Below are 26,307 nucleotides of genomic sequence, written 5' to 3'. Positions count from 1 at the left end.
GGTTCCCAACCTTTTTTGGCTCATGACCCTATTTTAACATCACAAATTTTTGGTGACCCCGCACATTTAAAACAGAGACATTTGATCATGTAATAATTTGCTATATTATGTTGCAAATAAACATTAATTTTGGACATTTAGTCTATATAATGTACGTTATTATGGATGGAGGCAGAAAAGCCAGGTGTCGATTACTGCACAAAGTGAGAATTTTATTTTCCTTGGTCAGAATATGTGCAGTCAGTCCAGCTTATATTTACAAGGCTGACAATTAATACTGAACAAACAATAACTCAAACTATGAATTATGAAAGAGCTGCAGCATCTGAAACCAACCACAATGAACATTTGACAGATAAACAGTACAACAGTGCTTCAGTTTCAGCTTCAGAGTTTGTCATATCTTTTATGTATTGGGGTTGTCTCTCTCAACTCACCATATATTTATTTGTCAGTAAGTTATTTTTTTTAATTTTATTTTTATCAATTACTATAAATTTCAGGCTACCCCATTTGAAGTCTAGGCGACCCCAAGGTTGAAAACACTGTATTACCGGAACACTGTGTAGAGTTTTTCTGATCTTATTCCTTTGAACAGATAAACCTCAACTCTCATCAGTTTCCTGAAGCAGTAGCTGAGCTTGTTAAAGGCAGCAGACAGACTCGGAGGAAGCACTGTCAGTGCTTGAGGCCTAAAATAGGGTTAAAAAGCCCCTTGTGCGGGTCGCTTGGAGGTCAGCGCACATGTGGCCGTCTGCGAATGGGTTTTTCAATCGGCCGATTATGTAGAGAACAGGGTGGCCCGTGACTGATGTATAATGCAGACATCATGTTTTTATTCACATCTGATAAAATACAGCACTTTAACAATGACAATAAAAGACATAAAACTGCTAAACTTAAGGAGCTCACAATAGAGATGAATACAAAACACGTTAGTTGCAACTTATTTATTTAACATCGTTCCGTTTGCATTCTCTGTTTATTTACTAGGTCTGATCTGTCCTGTTTGCAGTCCATTGTAAACATAAAACATCATTCCCATCAGACAATCTGACTAGACTGGCTGCACTGGACATGGATCTGCATTCATTGTTTGTTTACTTGCTTCAGAGAATAATCAGCGGCTGATGCTGGCAAAAATAGTCTCCCGATACTGCTGATCTCAAAGAGGCATTGATTTTTCTATCATAAACCAGTAAAGTAAATGTTTCAGTTAAAATGCATGCTGGCAAATGCTTATTTTTTTTCTGTGTAGTCTGTGCTAAAAGGATAGGGTTGATTTAAATTAAAAACAAAATTGCTTTTTTTATTTATTTGGATAAGAAATAAGAATTCAGCATGCACATATAGAGAAGTGGAGTTTACTTTAGAGGAGTGATATTTTGCTTTTTTAAATTGAATTATTCATTTTACATTTCCCTGTGGTCTACATACATTGTAAATGCTATGCTTGGGTCTGAATTCTTCATTTATCAAACTCCACAGATCCATCTTCAACCCTATTTCTGAGTAATGGCACGAGACAGATTGTTTTGAGCGCTGGCCCTTTAAATGCACATGACCCCACCCCCTCCAGGTTGTTGACTGTGCTGCTCTATCCCATTCAGCCACTTGTGTTCGTTAATACAACCAACAACTGAACATTTTAGGTAATCGGCTCAAAGTTTGGACATATTTTCAGTTTTTACTACAACCGCTGCTGCTGACAAACAATTATGTCGTACTTGGAGAAATGTTCATCAGAAGTCTTGACCTTATTTGTGCAAATGTTGTGATGTAACTAGTTATAGACCTAACAAATTAAGAAGGAATGGAAACAGGTTGTAGAAATCCATTTGCTTTTTGCTGGAGTGAATATATAAAGATAGCTGTGCAGCACCAGGAGGATTCAAATTCAAACTTTATGAACTATTAGGGTCCAAATACACAAATAAATGTACCAAAGACTAATAAAAGTGGGTTTAGCAAAATATGACCCCTTTAAACCTTTGATTCAATGCTGGTTATACCTTCTCTAAACCCAGTAAATATGGATTCAGTGCACTCAACCCGTGCATGATTGGATTTGTTTTACAGTCCAATGATGTAATGGATTTAATGTGGGGTTTTTTTTCTTTGTTACTGGATATTGAAGAGAACAGTCTCATTTTATTGGCAGGGTGTGGAGGGCATGAGATGTTCGCCTTCACCGCAGACACATCTGAGTTTACTTTGTGTTCATGGTTAAATGTAAGCTGCATATTTTCATTCCTGAGTAATTTTGGAGTTTTTAGGCCTCAGTGCTCATGGCAGGAAATGCTGTGCCCTATATTTGGATGTGGATTTCTGCTCGCACTTCTCTTTGCGTGACTGTGCGTTTTTTTAAATTTGTACCAGCTCGTAGTGAAAGTGAAAATCCACATCTTAATACTTGAGATTAGCTCCATGTAATTTGGATATTTTTTATGGTGTTTCGCTTTCAGATAAATTTGCTCACATGACAGCCTTGTGTCATGTGTTGCCATTTCATATGACAACATTTGGACAGTTCTTAAGTTTGACACTAGTGCTGGAAAAAAAAAAGCAGGCAACTCATGAATTTGTTTGAGCCAGAGAAGCTTAATTTACCAAGCTTAATGTCAACTTGTATGGAATTCATGAAGCACGATGCCTAATATTTGCTCGTTTCTGCTTCATAAATGAGAGGATTTTGTGCTTCTTTCTCTATTTTTACACTCTTAAATTCAGTGTATTTATATATATATATATATATATATATATATATATATATATATATATATATATATACTTTTTTTTTTTTTTTTTTAATGGTTTTGCCTGTTAATGAGGACAGCCTAACAGGTTCAGTTTATTTCGAATATGCAACAAAACAAACAAAATAATTCCACTTTAGTGCCTAGAAATAAAACAGATTTCAAGAAAACATGAAAACTAAATATAATAACTTCATTCGCATATTTGAAAAGGAGTGGGAGGAAGTTAAAGGTGAATTTCTGACTAAAATTCTAAACTTAATGTGACTTCATTTGTTATATCAAACTTGAATGATTAAATATCAGCTATAGCAGTTTGGGTTTTTCTCTTTGTAGATAGAGGGAACCATTTTGAGCTCTCTCCGTAAATATAGCAAGTATCTGAATCTGACATTATAGAAGTGAACACTGGATGCTACAGTTCAGACAGTCACAAATGATGTCATTTAGAAGATCCACCCATCTCTTTTGTTTTCAAAGAAAGCTTTCAGAGAGCGACAATGGAGGTCGTTTCAGACAGAACTGTGCCTGAGACACGAGGTCAACGGGAGTTCAGCAAAATCTGACAATGTCGGGAATATGAGCGGTTTTGGTTCTGGTCAAAGACGTTAACTGAACTCTCAGATCCTTCCTCTTGTTTTGTTCTGAGACAATGTAGGCATTTATGGTAATTCTTTCTCTAAAGTTGTCTGAATATTTAAAGCTACAATACTGTACAAAAAGCCACATTTAGCTTTGTTGAAATGAACATACAGTTGCGGAAAAAATTATTAAACCATCAAAAGTCATCAAAAACAATAGTTATGCAATCAAGTACCAACTCCTGTGTGTATCATGTGACTAAAACAGACAGAAAAGAAAACATGGAATGCCTAAAAGCACTGTTTTTGGCAGTACAGTGTCATAGCTATTGATGTAAGAACTGAAGGGATTTTGGTTATCAAGAAAACCACAGAAAATGGCTAGAAATCAGCTCTGAAATTAAAGTCTTATGAGCTATTTTTGTTGTTATCATTATATTTGTCCAAACAAATGTACCTATAGTTGTACCAGGCATTAAAATGAACAAGAAATTGAAGAAAACAAGGGTGGTCTAACAATTTTTTCCACAACTGTATTTATTTGTCATTCTTTTCTTCAGATTGAAGAAAAATTACATGAATTATGTGCGCAGCCTTAAAAGAAACAAAAACTGAAGTAAATGTGTTGTAAAGGTTAAAGTCAGTATTTAGTGTGACTTCTGACCCCATGATAGGAAGCAGCACAAACAATTAGAAACAACTGACGTGTTAAAAGAAACCTGGTATTAAACATGAGAAAATTAATGCAATTAAATTCATGTTGTCTGAATCAAAAGGGTTAAAGACATGTTAAGTGCAAAGAGATGTCAGTAAATACTATCACTTTTGATTATAGAAGCTGTTTTTTTTCCCTGAAAATTTTGTTTTTACTGCTGTACATACTTCCCATATATCTAGATTTGACTGTAATACAGAAACTGAGAAATGCATTTATACAGTCACTAACTAAACTACCCAGGGTTCCTACGCAAGTATGGAAAGGTATGGAAATTGATTTTATAAATTTACAGGCCTGGAAAAGTATGGAAAATGGAAATAAATGTATGGAAAAATGTTCATGTTTCCAAGACTATTACCACTGCTTTATTTTCTAAAACATGAAATTATGAATATCTAAAAAAACAAAATGAGTTGATCTGTTTTTTAAGGCGCTTGCTAGTGCAGCTAAAATGTTTATGTGAGAGCACATACAGTAGGCTACATGTCCCAGAAAACATTTGGGCAGATTGACAAGCTGAATGCCCAGCCTTCTGCTCTTATCCTCCTGCAACCAATTTTAAGGCCCGCCCAGGTGTCATCAGGTTTCACTGCTGCTTTGACGGACAGGTGATGCCCACACACTGTTCGTGATCGAGCTATTCAACATGCCTTGTATGATCGTTGGCAGAACTCATAATTGGTAGATGTAAATTCTCTGGCAACTTGCTCATAAATCCCAAATATAAAGACTGGTTGGCTGGTTGGAATTTTTTTACCAAGACATCTGGAAATCAGGGTCTGGAAAAAGTATGGAATTTTGAAATTTCACATATGTAGGAACCCTGACTACCAAGACCCAATCTTGACCCAGGACTTTTGGACAGTACTGTGTTTTGTAACTAATCTTCACACAGTTCAATGTAAAAACTTCAACAGCAATAAAACTTTGGAAGCAAGATTTTTATTATGATCATTTTCAAAACTTGGTGGATTTTGGAATCAGAAACTTTCACTTTGAGTTAACATAGACTCCATTTCTCGGCAGGATGGAGTCATCGTGTCTGGACCTGGCTCTGGAAGGTGAGCGACTCTGTAAGGCGGGTGACTATCGGGCTGGCGTTTCCTTCTTTGAGTCGGCCATCCAGGTCGGAACAGAGGACCTTCAGATCCTCAGTGCCATCTACAGTCAGCTAGGCAATGCCTACTTTCACCTACAGGAATATAACAAAGCCCTGGAGTACCACCGGCATGACCTCACACTCACCAGGTAAAGAGATGAGCAACACCTGGAACTATTTTTACCTCTGCCAAAGAGGTTATGTTTTCATCTGGTTGGTTTGTCCGTTTGTTTGTTTGTTTGTCTGTTAGCAAGAAAACTCAAAAAGTTGTGGATGGATTTTGATGAAATTTTCAGGAAATGTTGACACTGGCACAAGGAACAAATGACTAAATTTTTGTGGTGATTGGGGGGGGGGGGGCGTATTGATGAAATTTTCAGGAAATGTTGATACTGGCACAAGGAACAAATGACAAAATTTTTGTGATGATGGGGGAGGGATTTTTGGTTTGTTTGACTGTCATTTAGCAAGATAACTCAAAAAGTTATGGAAGGATTTTAATTAAATTTTCAGGAAATGTTTATACTGGCACAAGGAACAGATGATTACATTTTGGTGCTGACTGGGGGGGACTGATCTGCCTTGGTGGAGGTCTGCGCTCTCCGAGTGCTTTTCTAGTTGATGGATAAAATATTCAGTTTTAATCACTATTCCTCCATTTGTGAATAAATCACTAGGTTAGGTTCCATTTTCTGTTGTGGTTTGCACAAAATAACTTGCCTTGTGTTTTGTTTTTGTTTTTTTTTTAACAGTTACATCCAGTAATAATCTAATATTTCACTATAATTGCATTGTATTTTTTTTCCTTTGTATTGTGCAGGACAATTGGAGATGAACTCGGTGAGGCCAAAGCCAGTGGAAATCTGGGGAACACATTAAAGCTTTTAGGACGGTATGATGAGGCAGTGGTCTGTTGCCAAAGACATCTGGAAATCACCAGAGCCATGTATGACAAGGTGAGTCATAGAACTGAAAGAACACTAAAAACTGTGTTTCCATTTGTGTAGGTGAAACATTAATTTTTCATCTGAGAAAGTAAGAAGTTTATTTTCAGACTTGTTTGCTTTGATTCGAATAAATGGATCCATATTTGTTTTCTGTCTTACCACATAACATGCTCTACGCCCACAGAACAGTTTTAGTATGCACAGTTACTTCCTAGCGTCAGTGTACCAACATCTAGAATAGTTTGCCAGCCCGCATGCAAACAAGAAAGTCTGGTGTCAGTGTATTTTAAGTACTTAATTACAACACTGGTCACTCTGGTTTCCGTCTGGTGTGCGTGCCGTAGGTTGGGCAGGCTCGAGCGCTGTATAATTTCGGGAACGTTTACCATGCCAAGGGTAAGAGCATCTGCTGGAGTGGAGCCGAGCCAGGAGACTTCCCAGAGGAGGCCAGGATAGCCCTACGGAAAGCTGCACAGTACTATGAGTGAGCTGCACTGTTTACCTGTTTTTTTGTCCTTACAGTGTTGAATTATACAGGGTGACACAAAAAAACGGGAACTCATGTCTGCCAATACGCACTTCAAAAATTCCCGTTTTTTTGGGTCACCCTGTATAAATGAACTGCGCTGTGTAGAGGTTTTTACTTTTCCATACATGTCATAATAGTAATTGTACATACGCTTTGTGCATACGCTGTACCTGTATTAGACCTGTGCATGGTGTGGGAGTTCATTCTTTACCTTTGGATTTAAAGTTCATTAAAATAGCTTTGACTTAATATGGAATTTCCAGGAACTTTATGCCTTATCGGCACAGTTTCCTTGTGCACCATTTAGAGTTGGCAAAATATGATACAAGTCTTGAATTTCAGAAGCAGATTTGGGGAAGATTGAAATTCCCGAGTTTGTACATGTAGTGACATCTGAGCCACATCTCTGAAAACTGTGTTGCTAGCTTTTATCAGTATATTTGTACTGGAAAACTTAATCAATATATATAATGTCAGCCACTTCATTTCTTATAAGACAAAAGGAAAAGTCTTGGAGTGTATTCTCATAATGGGGTGCAAACATAATCTTTTTTTATTGATTTACCTATTTTTCAAATTCTTATATGAGCATTGCTGTTTTTTTCTTAATTAAAGGGCAAACCTGTGCCTGGTTAAAGAGATGGGTGACCGAGCAGCCCAGGGTCGAACCTACGGAAACCTGGGAAACACTTACTATCTGCTGGGTGACTTTCAAACAGCAGTGGGTGCACATGAAAAGGTAATTGTCAAAAGAGTGAGAGCTGAAAACATGTCTTCAATGGCCTGAATTTAATAGGTCTTATTTATTTTATTTTATTGTAATTTTTTTTCTGCCTAGTTTACTCAGTTCTGGATCTAGTTATTGCAACCATTATAATTATCACCATGGTTGTTATTGTTAGTATTGTTATGTTCTTGTGAGGGTCTTTGCCACCTTCTTCCTTTTTCTCTCACCTTCTCTCTTCCCCCTTCCTTCTCCTTCCCCCTGTTCCTTCATGTAAGGTCCGGCATCAAAATGTGGTTCAACAAAACTCAAAATAAAGACAATAGAATATCAAGGGGGGGCTCATATACTTTATGAAGTTTCCCTTGCCAAAGCAAATTTGTTCAGCACAAAAAGGCAGCCAGACTACCATTCTGCTGTTGTGATGCTGGACAAGACAAGTTTAAAAAAAAAAAAAAAGAAAAGGTAATTGTCAAAGAGTGAGAGCTGAAAACATGTCTTCAATGGCCTGCACCCTTTTATGCTAATGGCCTGTTGTAGCTATTCACTAATGGTTAATTTTGGTGGAGTTATTTATCTGTTTATTACCTTTGATTTCCTCGATATCTGCTGTTAATCCTACTCTTAATGGCGCTAATGTGCACCCTACTGTTTTCTGTCCTCTCTGGCAGCGACTTCTCATCGCTAAAGAGTTTGGGGATAAGTCCGCTGAGAGGAGGGCCCATTGCAACCTTGGCAATGCTCACATATTCCTCAACCAATTTGAGGTGGCAGCTGGTCATTACAAGTGAGTAGACCTGAGACTGAAGAATCTGTGTGTCTTTAACCCCCAAAGAGCTAAACAACCCCCAACAGCTAAGAGCATTTACTCATTTAAAATGTTTAATAAGTGTTGATCTGCTAATCCTATCAATACACGTAAATAATAGAGGTTTAATGGTCATCTAATATGACCCATTTGACTGTTCAGAGACTCCATAGAAAATGTGGAAACACCATTATCTTGTGTAATGTTGATTCACCAGTACAACTCATGTAGTTTGACAAATGACAGGTTGGAGATGCTTGTTTTTATGTTCAGTTAATGATATATTTTGCTGAAAAAGTCAGTTTTTCTTCAGTTTTCACTGTTTTTGATAACATAACCTTTGAATTTTCTCTGAGCCTTTATGAACATCTACGTGATCAGTAAATTAAATATATAAAAATACATGATTTTCACTGAAAAATGTGAAATGCATGATAAGACGCATGAAATTATATATAAATGGTGATAAATCACGAAATGTAGAGAAAAGTGGTCAGTTAAAATCAAGAGTTGCACTGGTCCATAAAGAATTAGGAAGTCTAAAATCTGATTATCTGAATTTTAAGCCTTAAAATGTGTCAAAGATGGGTCTTAAAATTTATTGTATGTAGTGCTTCAGTGAATCCTGAGGAATTTCAAACATCAAACTACAGCATCCTGCAAAAAACGGCTGTAAAGGCATTAGTTATGCAGACCAAAATAAGAAATCTGTAAAAAAAAAGAAAAAGTTGCTATCATCATCCACTATTCTTTATTCACATTGAGAGCATCACCAAAGTTTTACCTAACATGTTGTGACATAAAGTAGATCGTAAATTACATCTGATGGTTTTCAGGTCTCAAAACCATGGTGTTACTTGCATAATTAGCTATTTTCTTTTTTTCTTATTGTTGTTTGTGATGTGCAAATAAATAAATGGTCTTGTCAAAACTTTTAGAAAAAGTGCTGATGTTACTGTTCCACTTTGTCATTTTGTCACACTTTAAAATACTTGTGTTCCTGTCTTCTTTTTAATATAAAAGCTCTGAAACAAACAGGCATTTCTGAATATAAATATACAACCATTAGTAATTTAGATAAAGAAAATAGTAATATTATATAAAAATAATAATGTAGCTCAGTTATTTCCTCTGGCAGGTTAGTCCAACAAAAGCTGTGAATGAGAGTTGAGTAAAACAGCAACTTTCAACGACCATGAGGTTAGTTTTTGTGTTAATCAGTGAACTATTTTTCCCTTTCTCCTGTTACAAAAGTAAAACAAAGACGGTACAAAAAAAAAAAAACAGAATAGATAACTATCCTTGTCGTGCACCCACCCACCCACCCAAGACATTCTTTGACCTTCTTCCTCCCTCTCTGATTGGCCCCCAGGAGAACTCTGCAGCTGGCCAGGCTTTTGAAGGACAGAGCAGTGGAGGCCCAGGCCTGTTACAGTCTGGGCAACACCTACACACTTCTGCAGGACTATGAGAGAGCCATTGATTACCACCTCAAACATCTGGTCATTGCTCAGGACCTTAATGACCGGTATCAGCTTTACATACCATTTGTTGTTGACTTTCTTCCTAAATGGGCTTTGAAGTATGATGGGCTTCTGCATGTGTGGCCCTTGAACAAATGACTTAAATGTTGTCACTTCTGGCACCTACTAAGCTTAAGTAAACTAGTAAAACACTAAAAAGTAGTTGGAACAACAACGTAGCATTTGGAGGAGTATTTATTTGAAAATTAATATGATCAGTTGCATGCTTGGTATACTCTTAAATGTCCTTTTTTATGCATTAAAACATTTTTTTTCTTGCATAGAACGAGCATAATGTAACATGTTTGCAGAAAGAAGAATGCTTTACAAACTATGATTAGCATTTGAACTTTACAGTACCTGCCTGTTGACAAATTAGCATAATCTCATGGGAACGTCTGTGTTTTGTATGTGCATAGCGTATCATCTTTTGACTGCCCTACCCCCCCTTTGCATAATCTCAGCTGAAGTTGCTCAGCCTGTTTCTCTGTGTGTGGCTGCTTGCAGAGTCGGTGAAGGAAGAGCATATTGGAGTCTAGGAAATGCCCACACTGCCCTGGGGAATCATGAGCAAGCCATGTATTTTGCTGAGAAGCATCTGGAAATTGCCAAAGAGGTGAGTGACTGTTTACTGTTTACCTCCTCCTTCATAGTCCAATCAGTAACCACTGTTAGGCAGCACTCCCATCTACTGGCCATATGAAGAACTGCAGGAAATTCTCACCTGGAAATTCAATGTATACAGTTGTGGAAAAATATTATTAGACCACCCTCGTTTTCTTCAGTTTCTTATTCATTTTAATGCTTGGTACAATTAAAAGTACATTTGTTTGGACAAATATAATGATAACAACAAAAATAGTTCATAAGATTTTAATTTCATAACTGATATCGAACAATTTTCCATGTTTTTTTGATAATAACCAAAATCACTTGACAAAAACAGTGCTTTTAGGCATTCCATGTTTTCTTTTCTGTCTGTTTTAGTCACATGATACACACAGGAGTTAATACTTGATTGCCATTGCCATAACCATTGTTTTTGATGGCTTTTGATGGTCTAATAATTTTTTCCACGTCTGTATATTATCTTGTCTTCATATGTGCTGGGCCGATACAGAAACAACCCATGTATTCTCTGCTTCAGCTGTACCGCAAGAAATTATTTTTTACAGTAAGGGTTCATTTGCCTGTACACCATGGGTGTCAAACTCAATTTAGTTCAGGGGCCACATGTAGCCCAATATGATCTCAGATGGGCTGGACCAATAAAATAATAACAAAATGACCTATAGTAATAATAGCTCCAAATTTTCTCTTTATTTTAGTGCAAAAAAGTCAAAGTGCAGTTTCAGTAATATTTTGCCTCCGCTTCTCATTCACATACAGGGGTTGGACAAAATAATGGAAACACCTTAAAAAATCAACAAAATATAATTTAATATGGTGTAGGTCCGCCTTTTGCGGCAATTACAGCCTCAATTCTCCGAGGTATTGATTCATACAACTTGTGAATTGTTTCCAAAGGAATTTTAAGCCATTCTTCAATTAGAATACCCTCCAACTCTTTTAGAGACGATGGCGGTGGAAATCGACATCTTACTTGAATCTCTAAAACTGACCATAAATGCTCAATAATGTTGAGGTCTGGGGACTGTGCCGGCTATACGAGATACTCAACTTCATTAGAATGTTCCTCATGCCATTCTTTAACAATTCTAGCTGTATGGATTGGGGCATTATCATCTTGAGGTGAAGGTGTTTCCATTATTTTGTCCAACCCCTGTATGTGCATTACAATTCATCCTATGGGCCAAACTGGACCCTTTGTTGGGCCAGTTTTGGTCCACGGGCCGCATGTTTGACACACCTGATGTAAGAGATAAGATGACAGTGACCACATAAATCACCAGAAAAATCTGAACTTTTACTCTACCTTTTTAAAATTAATGTGTAATTATATGCACACAGCCCCACTAAAAAACTACTTGCGCACAATATTTCACTGCTTTTAGTACATTGCACATCATCTGTGGTGTCGTTTATGCTACACAATGCTTATGCAATGCCATGATCTGTCTGATACACTGTAGTTTTACTCTTATGTAAATATGGATATAGCCTATTGAGTTGTATTACTTACTATTATTATTTTTTTATGTATTGTTTTTCTTGCACTATTTTTGTGCACATTTTTTTCTCGCACTTTAATCTATTGCTGCCATGACCGGTGAATTTCCCCGTTGTGGGATCAATAAAGTCTAATCTAATCTAATCTAATAAACGCCATAACATCCAGAGTTGGAGTTATTTTTGGCCATGATATTGTATCGACCATGGGAGAGTTGAGCCACTGTGTAAAATCTTGTCCATTATATCCCAGAGGTTCTCTGTAGGGTTCAGGTTTGGACTCTGTGGTGGCCAATCCATGTGCAAAAATGAAGTCTCATGCCCCTGAACCAGTCTGTCACAGGCCGGATGAACTGGATGAATCCTGGCATTGTCCAGTCTTTATGCTTATCTGCAAACTGATGGTTGTTTAAGAAATGAGAAGCTCCTCCCTGCACCAGTTAGGGTTAAAGAACTTGTTTCCAGCTGAAACATGAATCACTGCAGTAGTTATCTAATGGAAGGATGCTAGCGTTTATCTTACTTAAAGAGGTCATATTTTGCTAAACCCACTTTTATTAGTCTTTGGTACATTTATTTGTGTATTTAAGGACCCTAGTAGTTCATAAAGTTTGAATTTGAACCCTCCAGGTGCTGCAAAGCTATCTTTATATTCATTCCGGCAAAAATTGAGTGGATTTCTACAACCTGTTTCAATTCCTGCTTAAATTGTTACGTATTATACATAGTTACTTCATGACATTTGCACGTATAAGGTCAAGACTTCCGACATACGAGTACGACATAATTGTTTATCAGCAGCAGCGGTTTATAGTAAAAACTGAAACTATTTCCAAACTTTGAGCCGATTAGCTAAAATGTTCAGTTGTTGGTTTTATTAACAAAGACAAGCGGTTGAACGGGACAGAGTGTACAGTAAACATCCTGGTATGGGGTGGAGTGTGAAGTGGGTCATTTGGCTTTAACGGTCCAGCGCTTAAAATGACCTTTCTGGTGTCATTACCCAGAAATAGGGTTGAAGATGGACCTGTGGAATTGAATTAATAAAGAATTCAGATTCAAAGCATAGCATTTACAGTTTATGTAGACCACAGGGAAATGTTTAAAAATGCATAATTCCATTTAAAAAAGCAAAAATATCACTCCTTTAAATCCATGTAGACTTTGTGGGGCGAGGTTGTGTATCTTCTAAGTAACATGACCATCTGTTGAGTTTTATTGATGTCATTGTCATTTACGTTGCAGACTGGAGACAAAAGCAGTGAGGTGACAGCCAGGATGAACTTGTCCGACCTGCGGTTGGTCGTAGGCCTCAAAGCCAGCTCCAACCTCCACTCAAACATCTACCGTAACACCAACATGAACAGCTCAGCTCTGCCGGCACTTTACCAGAATTACCCAGACCTCCCAGGTAAATGACTGTGCACTTCAGATTTGGACAAACCCAGTCAGACACTTATTCAAGTTTGTATTTAAATTATTGCAGTTCTACTTTTGCATGCATTCCTCTGTGCCTGATGAATACATTGTCACTGTTAAATGTTCTGTTTTGTGGTGTTTTCTCACATAATTATTGTCTTAGTCATATATTTATATTCACCCATGCTGTTGAATTTTCTTTGTTTAAGGTGTGAATTCTCAAATGAGAAGTACAGAGAATTTGGAGATGAATCAAAGTACTGATAAAAGTCCAGCTGGAGACTCATCAGGACATCCGGTATGTATAAGAGCACTTAAAATGTTCACGGTCATTTTTGGTGCATTGCAACTTGTTCTTTTTGATATGGGTGTGAAATTTAGCGACTGGAGGATGTTGGCCCAAGTAAGCAGAAACTGAAGAACAGAAATGAAAGTGGTATATCAGTCTCACTTACATGTTTTTGTATTTTATAGGACTGGGAGGAGGATGTATTTGCCAGGTCTTCAAAAACGAACACAATAAAGGCCTCCACTAAGCTCTTCCTCTTCCATCGGTTGAAAAGCAAAAAGCGGAAAAACAACAAATCACTTCTTAAAGGTCACAACGACAGCAGCACCGAGCCCTCCCCAAATGAAGCTGATGCACCAGGGTCACCAAAGGTTTGTCAAAATACAGGGTGACCCAAAAAATTGACATCATTTGAGATATCCATATCAGAGTGACTACAAAGTCACGAGAAATGATACTTAATAGGGTTTATTTTGGACATAAAATGTTCTATTCTACAAATTTAAAAAAATAAAAAATTCTAGGGGGTGGTAATTTTGTAATGTTCCACAGTGATTACAAATGTTCAAGCTTATGACACGGCACACATCAAGTCGGTAGTGGAGTTCGTGCCACACATGCTGCAGCATGTTGTGTGTAACAGTCTCCAGAGCCTCAGTGTTTATGAAATTTTCTAACAAATTCACGTTGCGCATTCACATTTGACTGAGTTTGGCCGTACTTCAATGCACAGAACACCTTTTCTGTCGCAGTAAACAGCATGTTTATTCCTGAAAGCAGAACAATAAAAATGATTACACTTCTATGAGCAAAAAGAGCAAACAGATTTTAAAGTAATTATTAGGTCATGAAATGATGTCAAATTTTTTGGGACACCCTGTAGAGATGGGACTGAAGTGAATTAGTCAAAAAATATCTCCAATGTTATTTTCATAAAACAAGATTTAAGAGTTTTCATTAACCCTCAAAGATTTAAAAGCTTTAACAACTTGTGAACCATTCATCCTATCAATACATTTAAATAATTCAGGTCAGATGCAGTTTCTCTGTATTTCAACACCATCAAATGTGCCTTTTTTTGGGCGTTCAGAGGCTCCGTAGTGAACAAGCAAATGCTGTCATCTTCTACAACACTGACTCACCAGTAAAACCTACGTAGTTTGACAAATGTCAGTGGTTGGAGACACTAGTTTTTGTTCAGTTAATTATAAAACTATGAATACAGTCAGATTTAATTGAATATAGAAAAATCCCTGACTTTCACTAGACAATGCAAAATGCAGAGGGTAATAGTATAATAAATGGTAATAAATCACTCATGAAAGGTTATGTGTAGAGAAAAATTAATGTATAGAAATAGTTGTACACACTTGCTTTTTTTTTTTTATCCCATTTAAGATGCAGTATATTTTACTGAAAAAGTAACATTTTCCTCAGTTCTTTGAATTTACACTGAGCTTTTATTAACGTCTACATTGTCAGTAAGTTACAGGAAAATACCTGAATGTCACTGAACGATGCAAATGCAGGGAATTATGTCATACGAAAATGTTATGAATCACTTAGAGAAGGTTAAATGTAGAGAAAAAATCATTTGGAAATCACCAGGATAAGGCATATTGTAGTATATAGTATAGATATCCTTAGACTAGTAGGATTATTACTCTTATTAATTATATAAGGAGAAGGGATGGGACTTTGAGTTATGCTTCTTCTCACTCCTTTTCAAGTATGTATTATGTGTTATGTTTAATTGTTTTATTTATTTTTCTTCTTCTGTTTTGACATTCATATTCCAAATAAATACATCAATCAATCAAACCATAAATGTAGGAGTAAGATGTAAGAGTATCAACATAAAAATCGCAGACTTTAAAATAAATGTAAAATTAGTTTCTAAACTTATGTAAAACAATTAATAACACATTGGTAAAGCTGCCCTTAGGATCATTGACTGTTTTTTGTCATTTCCTGTTTTTATTGTGCTTAAACTGTTCCAATATTTTAGCCAGGGACGCGGGACACCATAGGAGAGGATGGCTTTTTCGACCTCCTCTCTCGTTTCCAAGGCAACCGAATGGATGATCAAAGGTGCTCCCTACTGGATGGCCAGAGCCATCTTCCTGACCATTCCTCTCCCTCCTCCACCCCACCTGTAGCTGAAAGGAAATGTGAGTTGGTCCCTTTGTGTATTAGTCTGCATTCACACCATATATAAGGTTCAAAACTTGTGTCAATGTTTAGCCTCGTTTTCCTTTTATAAATGTCAGGACAGTAACTGAGAATATAATATGCAGCAGCTTCCAGGGTAGATGGATTACTCCCATCAGGTTTTATGGTGTGAATGCAGAGGATGTCCACAAGTTTGTGTATTTTATGTTGTGTGATTTATCCTCTGTTTATCGCTGTCTGAGATGACTTATCGTGTTTCCCAAAATCTGAGTTTATCACATCTTTTTCATGAGGTTGGCCACGAAATCTATGTCCTACACTCAAACCAGTGGCTTCAGTCCATCTTTTTTTTCCCATGAGATTTTCTATTTATTAGATTTATGATTTAGAAAGACTGAAGCAATAATTTAAAGCCATCTACAATTCAGTAGTAAATGTTTTAAACTCAGATTTCGGATGGATCTTCTCGTTTCATTTATTCAATAATTTCTCATTCAGAAAAACTTTTGTAAACAACCAAAAGTTATTGTTTCATCCCTTCTTTCACCTACTTTTGATGTTTTTTTGCCTTGAATCACATGGAGAATAATGTCTTTATTATTCACTTACATGTTAGTGCTTATATAGTAGTGGGAAAATGTTTTTGGACACCCTCAAAATTTTACACAATCTTAAATATTTGCAGAAATCTTTTTTGTGTTTCAAAAAGTGTGGCTGCATCAGAAAGACACAAACAACACTCTGGGATGGTGGGGGTATACAGATATACCAGGAATTCCATCTATCCCAGAGTTTTGTCCAACGCATTTGTCTGGCACTATTCACCCCATTCTTTTCAAATGTCACACGCATGTTCTTTACATGTGTCTCTCCCATTTTTTTTTTTTTTTGGTTACAAATTTTTGAAAAGTTTCTGAAAAGATTGAAAGTTAAGATTCAAAATTACTCCCCTGGTAGGTGGGGTATCGGTGAGCAGGAGGGGTAAAGTGTTATGCAACCGGGCGGGGTATTACTAAGCTCTGTTTACTTTTTCACTTTTTTGTTTGTTAATAAGACAAAAATAACAAAACTAAATTCTTGAAACATCCAGTTTTAACCACAGAACAGAGTATGTGCAGAGGGGAGCATGTGGGTTTGGAGAATGGAACAATACTGGGCAGAGTTCAATGACTTAAGATTCTTAACACAATGTATCACAAATCAATGGGGTGTCCAAAAACTTTTGTCTACCACTGTAGTCTGTAGTACAAAAATAACTTAATAACTATAAATAACTCTCTTTAGCTATTTCGGAGTCCGAACCACTATTGCAGGATCCCGGTCATTTCCTGGAGCTGCTGGCCAGCTCCCAAGCCCGTCGTCTAGACGACCAGCGAGTCAGCCTAAGCCATTTTCCTGGCTTGCGACTCAGCACATCCAACCCGCTTCCTACACCGGCCACCTCAACAGATCCAGCCCCCACTCAAGGTAATGACATACACTATACAACTGCACTAGTTTTGTCATCTTTCACACTGTAACTGTTCTGTTTGACTGACGCTTGTTTTTCTCCATCCAGCCCCCAACTCCAGTACAAGTCCACCTCACACACCCTCCCTTTACGATCATATCGAGGCCAGTGCTGAGCAGCCTGAGGGGGATGAGGTCTTCTTTGACATGCTAGTCAAGTGCCAGGTGAGAACAAATCCTGAGTTCAGATATTGAAGAAAAACTGAAATATTTACTTGGTGTCAAAGACATTTTGGATCTGAGCTTATTACAATTAATCTCACCAAATCCTCTTAAATTTACCTTGTTTGTCACTAGTTGGAAATTTCCTTTTACAGGGGTCATATTTTGCTAAATCCACTTTTATTAGTCTTTGGTACATTTATTTGTGTATTTGGACCCTAATAGTTCATAAAGTTTGAATTTGAACCCTCCAGGTGCTGCAGAGCTATCCTTATATTCATTTTGGAAAAAAAATCGAGTGGATTTCTACAACCCATTGCAATTTCTTCTTAATTTGTTAAATTTTATAATTAGTTACATCACGAGATTTGCACGTATTAGGTCAAGACTTCCGATGAACATTTCTTCAAGTATGACATAATTGTTTATCAGCAGCAGCGATTGTAGTAAAAACTGAAAATATGTTCAAACTTCACATCGATTACCTTAAATGTTCAGTTGTTGGTTGTATTAACGAACACAAGTGGCTGAATGGGATAGAGCAGCACAGTCAACAACCTGGAGGGGGGTGGGGTCATGTGCATTTAAAGGGACGACCTTTTTCACGTCATTACTCAGAAATAGGGTTGAAGATGGACCCATGGAGTTTAATTAATGAAGAATTCAGATCTAAGCATAGCATTTACACTTTATGTAGACCACAGGGAAATGTTTAAAAAATGCATAATTTCATTTAAAAAAGCAAAATATCACTCCTTTAAAGAACCAGTTTAAGCCGTTGAGTAGATCAGTTTGTCACCACCTAAAATGGATTTTAAATAAGAACACTTAATTCTATAGGAGATCTAGCAGTGTTACAAATCAGAGACTAGTATTTGGGCTTGTTTTTAAGCGTCTTATGTTCACACTGCAGGTCTTAACTGTCCATTTCAGTTGCTAGTGTATTTTGCTAGTATATTGTGCAGATAAACTGTTGTAAGATTGATTTCCTCACCGTCGGTAGTCTTTCCCACTCAGTTTCATTCAACTCTTGACTCACGCGTTAGTTTTCAAAAGAACACTGCATGTGTAAGCCACAGTAGTAATTCTGCACAGCAAGACCTGTGCAGAATTAGTCAGCAGTGATCAGCGTCTGACTCAGCGTAATAGTCCATGATTTGCTGTGGTGTCACATCGACGCATGCAGTGATAATCTCTTTTACAGAGCCTGGTGCCACAGCTGCCCTCTGACTGTACAAATTCAATATATGACAAAACAATCGGCTTTAGCTTGAGCCAAGCACACCCATGTGTTTAGATGTTTAACATTGTTTGGGTTGATCATTTTTCATCCAGTTTTTAAAGGTGACTATTAATCCAAGTGGAGTAATTATTATACTACTTTTGGGAGTATTTTATACTAATTAAAACAATCCCAAAATGTGCACACATAGATGTACACTATATGGAACTACTGGGACATATTGGTTGCTGTTTTTACCTAATTTTACTCTTTGCTTAATTTTTTCTTGTTTATAAATGTTCTACATATAGGTTTCAACTGTCACGAAGAAAAAGCGGCCTTTAAATTATATCAACACAAATACTAATTTAACATTTGCCCTGATAATTAGATGACATTTTTATGGTGGTAATGTTTCCATTCATTGGGAATTACGTGTCCATGTTGTAACTGTGACATGTCCCAGTATTTTTATCCATACAAAGTACAAAGCTATAAACCACTGTACTGTAGATAATCATTTAATAACCTTGTGTAATTGTCTACACTCCAGGGATCCAGACTGAATGACCAGAGGTGTTCTGCTCCAGTTTCGACGACAAAGGGACCGACCATGCCAGATGAGGATTTTTTCAGTCTTATTATGCGTTCCCAGTCCAACAGGATGGAAGAACAACGGGTTCTGCTGCCTCCTACCGCCACTCAGTCTAAACCAGACTGACTCATTGAGCCATTCATTACATTTCCAAGGATGTACGATGAAGTAGCCAAGTTTCCATTCATCTTCAGAACTCTTTTTGGGACCCATACAACCCTTTGGATTAAGCTGAAAATACTCCAGTGACTCTGCTGAGAGGAATACAAGTCAAGTTTTACAAGTCTCATGTGAAAGACTGGCCTCTGATGCCAGGAAATCATGGGAAATGCAAGTTTTAAAAACATGAACTAGTTTTTAGTTTTACAGCTTCTCTGGGGGAGGATGACGCACTCTTTCGTACCGTGGTCCTCTCCATTGACTTTTCAAGAAGAGACCTCCACTAATTAGCAACAACTGCCTACTCTAGATACTAACCTCAGGTGTGTCTATTGCACAAACTGTAAGGATACTCTATTCCAGTGTCTTGAGCCAAACCAAAGGTAACGGGAGCAAGAACAAACTGAACTTTGCAGATTCCTGTGATGAAGGTCTTACATTGAGACGTTCTACAGGAAGGTGAAGTGGAACGTTGCATGTTCTGCTAGAGGCAAGTTGCAAATTCCACAAAGTCTTTACAAGAGGTACATGTTGGTTGGAATTCATCTCAGAGGTCTTTACTCCTTCCATTCAGGGTCAAATGATAAATCCCGTCTCTGGAAATTGTCCCTTTGACTAACACTGAACTTTTGTGGCGGTTGGAATCATTATCTGCCTCTAAAAACATTTTAAAATGGTTAGAAGCGATGTTTTAATAGTGTTTGTAATTTTGCCTTGAACTTCTGAAATGAATGGGATTTTTCTTCTTTTTAACCACATTTTAACTAGTGTAAAAAACAAAAAAAAGATGTTAATTTAGCTTTTATATTGTTTTACTTCTCCTGATTTTGGAGAAATAAAGCCTCCTTTTGTTTACACTCCAGTATATTTATTTTAAGTCTTTATACCACATCCTTTTACATGTTCAGGAAACTCCACAATCTCTACATCAGCAAAGCATTTTAAGGAAATCCATTGTAAGGTTGTATTATGTCAGTGCTTCATGTTGAGACCAGAATTCAGTGTTCTAAACTAATTAAAGTGCTCTGTAGAATGACAAAAAGGTCTTTTCAACACTGACTAATTTTAACATTTGATCAGACATTAAATAAATCAAACACCTCAGTCTTCCTCCCACCACTGAATACAATATATAAAGTGCAAATTGTTTACAGGTATACCATTACAAAGGACCTCTATGCCTCTGAAGTCAGCATCTCTTGATCTTTCCTGAACCTAAAAAGGAGAAAAATAACTAGATGTTACATCTGGTGACTACAAAGTAGTAAGTCTTTGAGACACTGACCATGTTTTTGCTCTCATTAGTCCTAAATTGGTTTGCTTTTTCACAAGGGTGCCAATTATTAAACTTGGAATAGCAATTTTCTCTGAAATACCTGTTAATGCAGCAGTTTAAAAAGCAGTTGTCCTCCTTGAGTCTGTACACCCCAGAGTTTGGCAGATCATTACACTCAGACAGGAATCTTTGCAGCTCTGTTGTTGGGGTTCCACTCTGCTGCTGTTGCTAAATAACACAAGTTTCAAATAAAGTGTTACAAACATTACTGTATTAAAATTCTGAGTTATAACACAAAACATCATTCATTATCAGCTAGATAAAAAAAAACAAGATAATGCAGTATTATATTTTTTTAAATGTCTTAAATGAGTGATTATTACCTTGATGGTGTCGTAAGTATCTGTGATGATTGTGATGAAAAGGCTGAGGATCATGTAGATGAAGAGCGAGACAAAGGTGTAGAGGTAGACTCTGCTGAAAACCCACACCAGGCTGCTCTTCTGTTTCATGTTCTTAAAGGTGGGAAACATGTCATCTCCGTTGATCAGGGAGAACAGACACTCCGAAACTGTGTTCAATGTCCGAAACTGAAACGAATCCCCAACAAAAGAAATTCAAGTCAAAAGAGGATAACTAGAAAAACCGTTTCAGTTACATTAAATCCAGCAGGTGTTTTTTTGCATGATTTACTGTAAAAAAAAATAATAATAAAAATTTACCTTTTCATGATAGGGACCAAGAACGATCCATCCACAAAAGCAATAACTCAGGTAGATGATTCCAGCGCAGCAGATGAACCGGATAACATTTGGGAACGCTGCCCTGAGTGTCAGGATGAGAATCTGAAAAAGGTCAAAGCAACACATGATCAATCTGAAAAAACACTGAAGATAGTTTGGCAACATCACACAGGGGATATGGTTTCTCAGAGAATACAGGGTTTAACAGCTCATATTTCCTTGTAGTTAGGCATAATCACCAGAACAGCCCTGTAAGAACCTTCCAAATTAAACTTTAAATAAGAACATGGTGCCAGGTACATTTTTCCACTGCCTCATTGACTATAAGTGTAGGGAATAGATTCAGGCTCATAATCTGTCTGTATTATTTTCATTTGTATTGGACTGATGTGCCTCTTGTTCAGGTCTCCTTTGAAAAAGATTTTATTTCAAGGGACTTCCTGGTTAAATAAAGGTTCAATTATAAAATGTGTCCCTTTGAGAGTCGAAGTTAAGTTCAAGTACTGAAAATGAAAATTTCCAGTGCATTGTGGAAGATTCCACTATTGCTCAGCAGTAAAGCAAAGATTATTAAATGAAATACATGTGACAATGTGATAAAATTCATGGAGCATAATCTGTCTTACATTATACTTCTTAAAGTAGCCCATGTAGCGGATGACACCAATCCAGACAAACATAGTTCCCGTTCCGAGAAAAATGCTGCAGACGTCATAGCTTGTGAGGACCTAGAGGAAACAGTGCATAATTTAAAACTGAACACTAACATGCACACTGTAGACAGACCTATATTAACCTCAGTCATAAGACACCCGTTACCTTAGTCTGGATGTCTATCTTCAGAATGGAGCCAATGATGGTCAGCGTGTCACTGACAATGATGAGGATGTACCACCCATTCACAAACTCTAACTTGTCTGACCATGGGACGTCCTTTCCAGTGTGTTTCCTGCAGTACAGTGTGTATTCCTGTGAAGAAAAAACATTAATACTGCATAGTGATATCTGAAAGAGGAAGTTGTCGGTATCAGTTTTAGAGAGGTAAATGAATAAATGAAAAGGTCCTGTGTTTTAGGAGGATCTTATTTCGGACATGGAATAGAATACTCAGTAGGCTTTTAGTGCACCATCACTTCAAAATATGAATTGTTGCCTTTTTGTTATTATAGAATGAGCAGTTTATATCTACAGGGAGTGGATCACTGTTTTGATGCCAAACGGTAGCACCAAACACACTTTCTCTGCTCCATTTCTTTATTTGTATTCCAGGTAGCATCCAGTTTTAGGCTTTTACCTTCATCTACTATGTTTGAGTGTGGACCAGAGATAATATCCTCTTAAGTAAAAGGTCAAATATTGACTCTAATGAGGAGCTTGTAAGTTCTTTTAATAGCTGTCACATCCACCTGCTTCTGAACCACTGCTCCTGTCTTTAAACAAAGCATATACAACAGAACTTAGTGGTGGAACAGTAGTTTTCTTATTTTGTGGCTTTGTTTCTGTTATGAATTTGGTATTTTAAGGACGATTCAATTCACTTTTACTTATACAGTGCTCCTTAAAACATATCTCAAGGCATTTCACAAATTCAGATAAGAGCCTTAAAAAGATCAACTGAAGAGGAAACCCAACAAATCCTCCAGGACTAATGTCAAGATGACAGTGAGGAGGAAAACCCTCTGATACTGAACTGGGCTCTGGGTAAGAGGACTTCTGCCTCCACTGGCTGGGGTTAGTGGACAGAGAGAAAGAGAAGAACAAGAAACAACAGACACTAAGTGGCACATGTAAACACTGGGCAGGTTGGAGTCCAGAGCCAAACATCAGGAATGAACAGAAGCAGAGAAAGAAGAAAGGAACACAGAAAGAGAGAAAAGCATAAACTTCAAGAAATGGAAGACAAAGTTGGGCTGGCATAGGTGGTTTTTTTCTCATTTGTTTCAGTTTTGCGGGCCTGTTATCTTTGTTTCTTTAGGTATGGAACTGGGTTGGGAGTGTTTTGGTTAAGGTATAAATTTGAGCTATAAAGAAAACATTTAAGTCATTTAAATTTGTTGTTGTGAAATTCATTATCTTATGTGTTCTTAGTTTTCACTTTTTCCTACACTGAGGACTGTAGTATTAACCATCAGAGAGGCAAAGCTGAGGGAAGTGCAGTCTGTAACTTCACCACTAGATGTCACTGTTTATCACACACTGAACCTTTAACTCAAGTCAACCACATCTGTATCAGTCATTATTAGAACAAAACAAAAACATTTGCTTACATTCTGCAGGCGAATCCCGGTGAGCACAGAGCGCATACAGAGAGTGAAGGAGATGATGCATGTAATAATGATCAGGGAGTCAAACAGCAGCGTCAGGTGAATGTTCCTGGGAGCTGAGGGAAAAAAATCATAATCTTATTATCTTAAAAGCGCAGAGTTCCTAAACAGCAGTCTTCACGAATCCCTGTATCCAGAACAGTGTAAGAGTAACAGATGTGATCTCTCTGCATGAGCTAAATATGTTCAGCAAACTTACATGCACCGGTGACTTTCCAGTCTCTGCATTCATTGATGTCTACATCATTTTCCAGGTCAATTTTTATCCTTCCACTGTGAGCTTGATTGTTGAAAGTGATCTGTTAACCAGATGTAAAAGACAAGGCAGGTGATTTCCAAAACACTACTTGTTTAACTGAAAGCTAAACATTTACATGTCAGACCCTAAGGCTTACATTTAACTATGAAAATAGCCATGCAAAACATGTTTAACAGTGTTCGCATTTCTGTTCTCAGTCACATTTTTCTATACATATACATTGTGTTTGTTCATGTTTGTGCTGCTGAGAAAAAAAAATATCACTGACTGGTAAAGCAACCCTGAGGTAATCAGATGTGACACTGCTAGTAAAACAAACACTTCCCTTTTATTTGTTGTGAACAGAGAGGACAAGTCAAGTGACATACCATGACAGTGAAGTCATAACAATCTGGCAGCTCTCGATGTCTAACTGTCTGTAAATTTATGGCCTTAAGAACAAACCTGACGTTGACAGAAATCATCCTGGAATACAAAACAGAAACATGTATGCAGCAGTATTTCCACAGTTTACAACAGCCATGAAACCGAAAAATTACAAGTGACTAAATTCACAAACGTTTTGAAACGCAGTTCAAAATCAGGAAGCACTCCCCTCAGTGATGGATGATACATAGGATACACATCAAGACAGTCTGTTGTAATGAAAAAGAAAATTTACAGTACTTTTTTCAAAATAAACTTGTTGCAGCTTCATTTCATACATACGACATTATTGCAAATTATCCCAATGAAGAATATAAATATAAATAAATACCAGTTTCCACCTGGGCATCAATTTCAAAGGTCTCATTTCCAGGATAGATGGTACCATTCCTGTAGTATGACTGACACAGTGACAGTGGAGTGTAGGAAGCACCATCTTTCTCATATTCATGATTTCCCACAGTGGTGTTGTGCAGATGTCCATACTGTATATCAAAAGGGAAATTGTCAGTCATAACACAGCCATGTTTGTTGAAAATTTCACAGTGCATCAAACTGCACTTTCAAGCAGTCATAATCGCAGAGTGAATGAGAGACAAAGTCCGTTCTAGACTAGAGATGGGTTGTCACGAGAGCTTGTTAAAAGTAATATATTACCATAATCATTTACAGTGACACAAAGGCAAAAAAAAAAAAAATCTGTTGTGCCACATGACCAAAATAAAATCCAACACAACTATCCTTTCCAAAAATTTAACTAAAATGAAGAAGTGAAGTTATACAAGGAAGGGAGACAAAAATTAAATGTAATTATTAACATACCTGTTGAATAATATAATCAAGGTGATCATAAACATCTGTCTGTCTGTAAACAGCATAGGTATCCATACTTCCATCCACATAATCTTTCAGGAAAAGGTGCTTGAATGTCATCAGATTTTCTTCCCTGAATGTGACTACCATCTGGTTGCTGAGACCAAAAGACACCAACTAAAGTGGGAGAAAAAATCATTCTAAATCAGGCTTGGAAAAAACAAACAGGTTTACATGTGTTCTGTTTGTGAATGAGACCCCTACCTGCATTGTAATAATTGCAATTTTGATAATCTGTAAACAAAGTTTCCATGGTTTTCGACCACGAGCATGGAACTTTTCACAGGGGTTCATGAAGTAATATTTGATCTTTCTTCTGAGGCAGTCCACATTATCCAGATCCTCCCCAGACTGGTGGTGGTCTGCCCAGGGAGGGTGGCCATTTGTCTCATACTCAGCATACAGGTCAGTAGATTCTTCCATATCTAGAAATTAATGAAATAAGAGATACATTGGGCGAGAAATCATAAATGGAACAGTACTGTAAGATTAATGAGAAAAGAAAAGGAAAGAAGAAATCATGTTTGGTTATGTACTTTATTTCAATCCTGGGGGCCTTACAACCAACCAATTCATCAACAAATTATTTTAGTAGATTTTAAAACAGCAGCAAGACCACATATTAGTTCTTAAAAATAAAAAACTTGGCAAAATGCCAAATAATATTTGTCAATGCATAATGACAGACAGACAGACAGACAGATAGACAGATAGACAGACAGACAGACAGACACTTCATATAGAAAAAGAAGATATGAATATGCTATAATTGCCAAAGCATTAAAATGCACCCTAAGTTGTTCTACGTTGTTTCCAGGTTTTAACGAGTGGTCACCAACAGTCTACGGCAGGGGTGTCAAACTCATGTTAGTTCAGGGGCCACATACAACCCAATATGACCTGCAGTGGGCCGGATGATTAAAATAATAACACAATAATACAAAAATAATATCAATTCCAAAATTTGTATGTCTAATTTCTATGTTTTAGAGTGAAAAAAGTAAAATTAGATTATCAATTTTTTTACATCCTTTAAAAAAATGTGGAAAAACATGAACAACCAT

General features: G+C 37.1%; 2 protein-coding genes across 7 annotated transcripts in view; one reads left to right on the top strand and one right to left on the bottom strand.

The window, feature by feature from the left end:
* Positions 1–26,307, top strand: part of LOC115417725 (G-protein-signaling modulator 2-like) — a 49,525-nt gene that overhangs the window by 10,141 nt on the left and 13,077 nt on the right. For 3 of the 4 annotated variants that reach the window (XR_003935194.1, XR_003935192.1, XR_003935193.1), the window contains exons 2-15: positions 5,082–5,303; positions 5,975–6,110; positions 6,446–6,585; positions 7,246–7,369; positions 8,026–8,141; positions 9,535–9,690; positions 10,193–10,301; positions 13,061–13,226; positions 13,444–13,532; positions 13,709–13,894; positions 15,532–15,694; positions 16,980–17,162; positions 17,254–17,369; positions 19,142–19,725. Coding sequence is in view for 1 of the 4 variants with exons in the window: in XM_030131768.1 (XP_029987628.1) it covers positions 5,082–5,303; positions 5,975–6,110; positions 6,446–6,585; positions 7,246–7,369; positions 8,026–8,141; positions 9,535–9,690; positions 10,193–10,301; positions 13,061–13,226; positions 13,444–13,532; positions 13,709–13,894; positions 15,532–15,694; positions 16,980–17,162; positions 17,254–17,369; positions 19,142–19,309 (2,074 nt within the window). In the remaining 3 variants the exon portion in view is untranslated. Of the gene's footprint in view, positions 1–5,081; positions 5,304–5,974; positions 6,111–6,445; positions 6,586–7,245; positions 7,370–8,025; positions 8,142–9,534; positions 9,691–10,192; positions 10,302–13,060; positions 13,227–13,443; positions 13,533–13,708; positions 13,895–15,531; positions 15,695–16,979; positions 17,163–17,253; positions 17,370–19,141; positions 20,198–26,307 lie in introns of those variants that run through there. The other variant, XM_030131768.1, reaches the window with a different exon arrangement.
* The window catches only part of mcoln3b (mucolipin TRP cation channel 3b), an 8,552-nt gene continuing 1,858 nt past the window's right edge, over positions 19,614–26,307 (bottom strand). For 2 of the 3 annotated variants that reach the window (XM_030131770.1, XM_030131769.1), the window contains exons 2-13: positions 25,448–25,668; positions 25,193–25,360; positions 24,702–24,855; positions 24,504–24,579; positions 24,313–24,409; positions 23,885–23,984; positions 23,629–23,741; positions 22,181–22,330; positions 21,988–22,089; positions 21,341–21,463; positions 21,002–21,208; positions 19,614–20,846 (exon numbers count right to left, since the gene is read on the bottom strand). In XM_030131770.1, coding sequence (XP_029987630.1) covers positions 20,577–20,846; positions 21,002–21,208; positions 21,341–21,463; positions 21,988–22,089; positions 22,181–22,330; positions 23,629–23,741; positions 23,885–23,984; positions 24,313–24,409; positions 24,504–24,579; positions 24,702–24,855; positions 25,193–25,360; positions 25,448–25,666 — 1,779 coding nt within the window. In that variant the 5' untranslated portion in view covers positions 25,667–25,668 and the 3' untranslated portion in view covers positions 19,614–20,576. The remainder of the gene's footprint in view (positions 20,847–21,001; positions 21,209–21,340; positions 21,464–21,987; positions 22,090–22,180; positions 22,331–23,628; positions 23,742–23,884; positions 23,985–24,312; positions 24,410–24,503; positions 24,580–24,701; positions 24,856–25,192; positions 25,361–25,447; positions 25,669–26,307) is intronic. The other variant, XM_030131771.1, reaches the window with a different exon arrangement.

The sequence above is a fragment of the Sphaeramia orbicularis genome, chromosome 4 (genome assembly GCF_902148855.1).
Source record: "Sphaeramia orbicularis chromosome 4, fSphaOr1.1, whole genome shotgun sequence".
NCBI lineage: Eukaryota > Metazoa > Chordata > Actinopteri > Kurtiformes > Apogonidae > Sphaeramia > Sphaeramia orbicularis.
The sequence above is the reverse complement of the archived record's forward strand: the minus strand, read 5'-3'. Positions and strand labels throughout refer to the sequence as shown.